We start from the raw sequence: 8,249 nt of genomic DNA on the forward strand, positions 1-8,249 counted from the left end.
CATCGTCCAACACCAACAGAAACTTTTGGTTTATCAGCCTCTCCTTCAGTTCCTTGAGATGCAAATGCAGTTTCATCAGGTCTTTGTGCTTGAACCTGCCCCACTCATCATGGTCGAGGAGGACATGGGCCCTGGGCAAGGCTCACCGCTCAGCTGGATCTCCTCAGCGAAGCTGGCTCCAACAGAGAAGATCCATTGCAGCGCCTCCATGGTTGCCATGCTTGGCTCCTCGACGAGGGCGTCGTCATCGTGCTCTCCGACAGCGACGACGATGTCGCTGCGCCGAGCCAGCGAGTCCGCAGTGGCGATCCAGGGCAGGGCTGCAGCAAGGACACCCCGAGCGATGGCGACAACGGCTGTGACGACTACACCGCCTTCTACAACTCCTCGGCATGAACTAGGAGTAGCTTTTTTTATATGTTTTTATATGTAAATTCACCAAATATCAATGAAATCACCTATATTTCGTCCAAATTTACTGAATGTCGTCAAATTTGGGCTTTTAAAAAAAATCACTCATACCGATGCGGGCGCGGCTAGGAATCAGTCCCCACCCCCGCCGAAATTATCGCCCGTAGGCCCCCAAGAGGCGTTATTTTTCACATAAAAGCGTTCTTGAGGGGCCGAACGGCTGAAGATGCTCTTCGGAACCACCGTTTTAGAAACTTTGATGTGTTTGACATCAAAAAACACCACGGCTTAAAAAAAATTCATACTCGCACAAATACCGTAGTGTTTTTGCAGTATTTAAAAAAGAGGTCTTGGCCTATTTTTTCTTGACCAGACTGAGAAAGAAACTGTGTTTTTTTTGAATCTGTAGTATTCATTGACCAGACACTGGAATACTGATTATTGTGTTGTCAAACTAGGCCCGAGTACATTTACCTTACCTCCTCCTATAGGCACAAGGTCAATGATAGGAGACACATTTTTGGAGTTCTCCATACTCAAACACGCCGGTAATACCGGGCCTAGTATATAAACAGCGGCAGGATTTCGCATCATAATGAAATCTGAATAATGAAGTGAAGAGCGCCCAGTGAAACCTCAACTGTTAATACACAACAAGAGTAGTTTACAAGTTCCCATTTGCAACTAACTAAACCATGACTGAATTTCAGCATGTAGAACTCTGGATGCTGGTTGAATCAACGAAGCGTTTGCATATAACCAGGTAGTTAACGACTTAACGTCGTGAGCGACTCATGAGTGAACCAATTTTTGTCTGAATATTTAAGTTACAATCAAGTTCCACACAGATGGAGATCTTCTTAATGTAATGCAGATGGGAGTAACTCTTAACAGCAGTAAACAAATTGAAACAGTCTGTTTCCATTTCACACGTCAAGCAAAAATGAATATCATAAATCATATAGCAACTATAGAGACCACTTTTATCTGAGCTTCAGGCAACGAGAATGATAGCTTCAAGCACCATCCCTAAAGAGAGAAAATATCAGCCCGTCAGGAAGCTTCTTGAAGATATGGCGAAAATACATATAACATTCAAGGAGAAAACCAATTAACTTGATTGCAGACAGCATGAACTATTTAAATTTCGTAATAATAAAAGTAGCCATACCTCCTTTCATTCTTCCATCTCCAAGAGAGTTAACCTGGGATGGTTGGGATGGAGATTTGCTTCCTTCCTTATGGCAACTTCTGCAGCCACAGCTTCAGAAGACGTGGCATCCCGGTTCTGAAGAATAACGTGTACATCTTTCAGATACGGCAGGGGCTCAATACCTAAGTAGAACCCATATGCCTTTGCCATTGACACAAAGAACTGCACCATAAACTCCTCGAGCTTTGGCAGTGCCCCTTCCTCAAACAGAAGGATCCCTGCACCTTCATCAAAAGGTTCATAAACGAACTCCTTCAAACATCGGAATCCTCTGCCTTGCAAAACAAGCCTGTCTTTATGGACCGTGTTGGTATAAAGTTTCAGAGAAAGTAGTGCAGGCAGCTCTCCAAGTATGCCAAGAGCCTCCTCTGTTATTACACCTAAATTAATGTTCAGGTATGCAAGACTGGTGAGTGCTGGAGTAATCCACTTTGGCAGTTTTGATAAACAGTACTCGGTGGTGCCCATCACAAATGTTTGGAGGCAAGATGGAAGAGGAGACCAGGAATCTAATAACTCGAATGGAGATGAATCACCACCATTTATATACACGGACTGGAGTTTGTGGCTTCCAAGCTTGCATAGTGAGGAATGAAACATCTCTAGATGACTCTTGTACTCATGAGATTCTTCACCTTTCTCCGTGAAACATACATGGAGTACCTTCAAATTGATCAGGCTCCCTAGCTCCTTCACTGCACCTACTGAACTCGTGGTAATATCAAAGCCTGAGATCTCCCTTAAGTTTGTCATATTCCCAATCCCGATTGGTATCTTCCATAAATGATTGCCAGGGAGTAGATGTTGTAGTTTAGTGAGCTGAACAATTCTCGCCGGCAAGTCTTTGATTGCTGTACCCCTTAAATCTAGCATCTCTAGATCATGTAGCATCATAATTCCAGATGGTAGTTCCGATATGTTTGTTCCGCAAAAGCTTAGGTACTTTAGCTGGAACAGGTTTTCTATACCATCCATATCATACTCCGTCAGGCCCCGACAACCTTCAAAATCTAGTACACGTAAAGTTTCAAACTTAGCAAGACTGGGCAAGTGCTTGATGCATCTTGATGCTGTTATTATAAGAGATCGGACATGGCTTAGTTCTTTCTTTGCCAATACAGATGCAAGCTCCTGGTCAATGTCCTGAATCGACAATCGTCGAATAGAACACTGAGAATTTTCCCAAACAGTCTGACTGCCATTCACCACAGTGATGAAATTTTCTTCAATGGATTTTGAAATGATAAGTTCAAGCATCATGTCATGAACTCGACAGGCACGAACCATCCCATCATAACCAATGTCCACTGGTTGGACCAGGCTTTTATTGATAAGCTCGTAAAAATAACTTTCTGCAACCTCTTGAAAGCTCCTCCCACGCTCTTCAGAAATAAAGCCTTCCGCAATCCATTGCCTCACCAACCTTTCTCTGTCAATCACATAATCCTCAGGGAAATTACTTAAGTGCAACAAGACAGTCTTGAGGTTTGGTGGAAGATCATTATAGCTCATGGATAGTATGTTTTTCATTCCCTCTAGACTCTGGTTTCCGTCCAAGTCAGAACCAATTGATCTTTTTACCTTCTCCCACTCTTCTTTGACACGTGGTCTGTTAGCTAATAAACCAGTTATACTGATAATAGCCAATGGTAGGCTTCCACACTTTTTCAAGATAGTATTTGAAACTTCAATAAGCATATCAGGGCAGCGGTCATCTGGACCAAAGATTCTGTTAAAAAATTGTCTTTCAGAGTGGATGTCGCTTAGAGGTGTCATTTCATAGATCCGGTCAGCACGATCTGGATAACAAGATCTTGCTACTTCTAATATGCGTGTTGTAGTTATAATTCTGCTTGAAGAATCATTCTCTGGAAAAGCACAGTTGATTGCTTTCCATGCTAATGCAGACCATATATCATCAATGATGACAAGATACCTAATACAGGGGAGTATGAGTATAAATCAATTAGGATATAGATATAATTGCACTATAAAAGAAAAACAATCGTAAAATTCCTATCAGCCTATAAACCATGCAATGGCAAGCACAACTAGAGGTGCAATGGAGTTCATACTCTGCACATCAAAATTACATCCTCGAAACAATTAACTAGAATAATGATATTTGCACATAACGCATATTTCATAGAAAATAATTAGCAATACCATATATTACCTTTTATCTTGTAATAGTTCTCTTAGCTTTGAGATGGATTTCTGTTCATCCCAAGTATCCATATCTTTTGTGAATTCAGCATTGCAAGACACCTGTGAGATTAAATCCTTGATGATTTTCTTTCTATCTGGCTTTTGAGAGATCGACACAAAAGCATGACAATCAAAACGCCCATGAATCTTGCGGTAGACTTCATTCGCCAGTGTTGTCTTTCCCAATCCACCAAACCCAACAATCGACAACACCCTGCGATGAAGCTTGTTTTCTTCTTCCAGCATCCACTTGGCAAGCTCGTCCCTTGGACTATCAATGCCAACAAGGTGTGCCTCCTCGGCGAAAAGAGCAGCCAACCGGGGATCCACGGTTGCATGGACCGGGGTGCTAGAAGCAACATCATCCAGCTTGTAGCTGGTCTTGAGCTCTTTCACTTCCTTGATACGTAGCTTCAGATCGTCAATTCGGCTGGCGATCCCACGCCAAGCTCCAAGCGTCTTTAGACGCCTAGCAGTCTTGCGGAAGTACTCCTTGAAGCCACCATCATGACTCTCACCGTTGCCGAGGTGGCGAATGAACTTGTCAAAAAGATCCTCGGTATCATAGGCCAACTCCCTGACCAGCGATACCCATATCTTCACCTGGTCATCAGGATTCTCATTCTCTAGCTTGGTGTACTTCATTAGCGCACCATGCATGCTGGTAAACTCTGTCCGGAGCGATCGGATCTCGCGGCGGACCCTTCTGAGGCGGCCGCACTCATTGGCGAGCAACTCGGCGAGCTTCCCAAGCAGAGGACCCAGCGCGCCCAGTGCGGGGGTCACCACAGGCGCCATAGGTCTCCTCCCTCACCTCCCGCCCTGTCGGGTTCACCACGCTCAGTCTTTGCGGAGAAGCTTGGGCTGCCACCACTCAAACATCAATAGCACGAACGAGAACAAGAATCAAACACCTGCAGCACGGATCGAGCAAAACATGAAGCAGAGCATGAGCAGCACAGAACTCATACCCGCCGGAATGACAATGTCCAGCCGAATTGCCGTGTAACGCCGCCGCACCGCGAGCGCAGCGCAGCCTCGGTTTGGCGAGGGTGACCGGGCGCGTCAATGAGATCCGCGAGCCTGCAGGGGAAGGAGAGCCGCCGCCGCCATGGAGTGGAGACTGGAGAGTGGAAACCTAGCTAATGGGGTGGGGTGGGATCTGTGGATGGATGTAGTGGACTGCCATGGGCTTGGGATTGGCCCATCGCTGTAGAGCCGAGGGAGTTTCCGAGCAATTGCGGAACTGTAGATGCTCAGTGATTGATGGGGGCTCTCTTTCTGAACTTGCGAATGATTGAATGATTAAGCCGTCGCTGTGGACGGGATCCCACGCCATCGAGGAAAGGCCAGCGGGAAGAGCGTCCGCGGACGAAAGGCTTCATCTCCGGCGGCGACGGAGGATTGGATCGCGTGCAGCTATTGGCAAGACCAGGCTCTGTGTGTTCGGGGGCCGGTGTCATACACACACGGACATCAAATCTGCCCCTCAAACACCAGCTTGTTTTCTTTCTTTCTTTTTTCTTCCTTTTTTAAGAGAACCACGTATTCATTCATAATAGTAGCAATATACATGTAATACGTAATCTCTTTCCTCCTCCACAACAAAAGCTCTTCTTCTTCCATCGGCGCCGCCGCTGGTCCGTCCCATCTCCGATGGCCTCTAGGCCATGGAGGTGCGGAGGATCTCGGCCCCCCGCCGACGGGAGGGACCCCGTTCTCGTTCTTGTTAGAGTCAGCGTCTTGGTTGGGGGTTGTGTGGCGGCGGTGATGTCCTTTAGTAGGAATAATGTCTCTCACGTTTTATCCCCGTCTCGATGGTGCGTCTACCATCGTCGGAGGGCGTGTAGAGGTTTGTCTCCGTCGGATCTTGCGGGATTTGGTCGGTGCCGGTCTTCGGTGGATCTATTTGGATCCGGTCTCCGTTCGTCTTCGTTTAGGTGTTTACAGGTTTGATCCTTCTGATCTACGACTTTCTTCATCGGTGATGGTTGCTAATCTGGTGTGTTGGTCCTATGGGGCCTTAGCACGACAACTTTCCGACTGTCTACTACAACAAGGTTTGTCCGACTCTAGCGAGGGAGGGGCAATGACGGCGGCGCGCCTTCAGCTCGCTTCAGTGCCTGTAGTCGTCGCTAGATGGTCCACGAACATGGTTGTAATTTTTATTACCTCTGTTGTTTTTGTACTGCCATGATTGAAGATGAATATATTGAAAGTTTCTTGAAAAAAAATACAAGATACATGGCTTTTCTTTGAAACAGTCCGGAGGGACAGCACAGAAATAAATTTACATCACCATCGCCAAAGAATCCAGCCGCTGCCGTCGCTGATGCGTCGTCGAAGGAGAGAAACATATGCCTCAAACTTGCCAAGATCCAAGATAATGCCACAGCAGCCAAGCTGCGTTACGAGCCTATGAACAGGCGTCGCCACAAGTGGTGACGCACATGTCGATGTGGGTCGTTGGCTGAAGAAATACTCCACATATCTTGGATCAAGGTTTTGAAGATCTTGACTGGCAGAACCGCCGAAAAACTCCAGAACCGGCAATCGTCCGCCGAATCTCCATGTGGACCATCCATTGGACAAGACCGGCATGTTTTGCGGATTCAAATCCGTTTCAGTACTACCCGAACCCCGTCATACCCGTCAAAATGCATAGAATATCCACTGATCCACCAATTTCTACACATCCACTGATCCAGCCTCGACTACACGACCGACCCTGCTCTAGCGCACTAGCCCCCAAACCCAAATCACACGACCTTCACATTCCTGCTCGGTAAACCCCTCTCTCGGTCGCTCCTCAACTCGCTTCCGTACATGGCAGCATACCGCCTAAACCCAAACCCCTAACTTTTCCTCCTGCCGTCGCCGCTCGATCCCATCTCGTCACTCCTGGGTTCATGTCCATACAAGAGTCACACACTACTTGAGGTAAAATACAAGTGGTTTTTTTATTTCTCCTTTTTTTCTTCTTCTTTCTTTTTTGTTTGGTTTCATTATTTTTCTCTAGCTTTCCTTTTTTTCGTTATTTTCATTCATTTTTATTTTGGTTTCTCTTTATTTTTTTCATGGTTTTTCCATTCCACATTCTTTATTTTCTTTTTTCACATTATTTGTTTGGTTTTATTTTTCTATTTGTTGTTTTTCTTTTTCTTTTTTCTTATGTTTGTTTTCATTCTCACTCTACAATCTCATATGTGTCAAAAAACATTTTTTTAGTAAGTGATCAACATTTTTTGTTTACACGTTCAACATTGTCCAAATGCTTATTCAACATTTCAATACCCGTTCAAATTTTTTTTAATACTCGTTCAACATTTTTCAAATACTTGTTCAACATTTTTAATACTTATTCTACATTTTTAAATCTTGTTAAACATATGTTAAATACTCATTAAACATTTCTTAATACTTATTCAAAAAAATTCAAATACTTATTCAACATTTTAAATACTTGTCCAATATTTTCAAATTCTCGTTCAACATTTTTAATACTTATTCAAAAATTTTAAATACTTATTCAACACTTGTTTTTGGTTTCTTTCGGTTTTTGTTTGGTTTTATTAATTTTCTCCTGCTTTCCTTTTTTCGTTACTATAATTCGTTTTTCTTTTGGTTTCTCTTTGTTTGTTTCATGGTTTTTCATTCTACATTCTTTTTTTTTCGTCTCCTTTTTTGTTTGGTTTTCTTTTTTCTTCTCTATCTTTTGTTTTTGTTTTAATTTTTTTTCTTATGTTTTTTTTCGTTTTCGCTCTACATTTTTGTATGTGTCAAAAGAACATCTTTTTAATAAGCGATCAACATTTTTTGTTTACACGTTCAATATTGTCCGAACATTTATTCAACATTTTTCAAATATCTGTTCAACATTTTAATAGTTATTTCAACATTTTTTAAATAATTATTTCAATAGTTTTTAAATACTCGGTCAACATTTTTCAAATACTCGTTCAAATTTTTTTAATACTCGTTCAACAATTTAAAAATACTTGTTCAATAATTTTTAATACTAGTTCAACATTTTACGAATACATAGTCATTCAAATACTTATTCAACATTTTTGAAATACTTATTCATCATTTTTCAAATCCTTGTTCAACATTTTAAATATTTTTTCAACATTTCAAATACTTATTCAACATTTCGAATACTTAATCAACGTTTCTCTAATACTAATTCAACATTTTCAAAATACTTGTTCAACATTTTCTAAATACTCGTTCGACAATTTTAATACTTATTCAACATTTGTCAAATACTTGTTCAATATTTTTAATACTTACTCAACATTTTCGAATACTTGTTCTACATTTTCTAAGACTTATTCAACATTTTTTAAATACTTCTTCAACATTTTTCAAATATGTTTTTGAAGAGTCTTTGTGTGTGTGTTTAATATTCTTAAGT

At 42.3% G+C, this 8,249-nt stretch overlaps 1 protein-coding gene across 1 annotated transcript; it reads right to left on the minus strand.

The window, feature by feature from the left end:
* Positions 1-1,206: 1,206 nt before the first annotated feature.
* LOC125526413 (disease resistance protein RGA5-like) lies at positions 1,207-5,260 on the minus strand. Its single transcript, XM_048691128.1, has 4 exons — positions 4,804-5,260; positions 3,801-4,696; positions 1,583-3,560; positions 1,207-1,440 (listed from the first exon to the last, which is right to left on the minus strand). The coding sequence occupies exons 2-3, from the start codon at positions 4,628-4,630 to the stop codon at positions 1,589-1,591; spliced, it is 2,802 nt and encodes a 933-aa protein (XP_048547085.1). The 5' UTR covers positions 4,631-4,696; positions 4,804-5,260; the 3' UTR covers positions 1,207-1,440; positions 1,583-1,588.
* Positions 5,261-8,249: the final 2,989 nt, after the last annotated feature.

Source organism: Triticum urartu, unplaced genomic scaffold (genome assembly GCF_003073215.2).
Source record: "Triticum urartu cultivar G1812 unplaced genomic scaffold, Tu2.1 TuUngrouped_contig_1, whole genome shotgun sequence".
Taxonomy (NCBI): domain Eukaryota; kingdom Viridiplantae; phylum Streptophyta; class Magnoliopsida; order Poales; family Poaceae; genus Triticum; species Triticum urartu.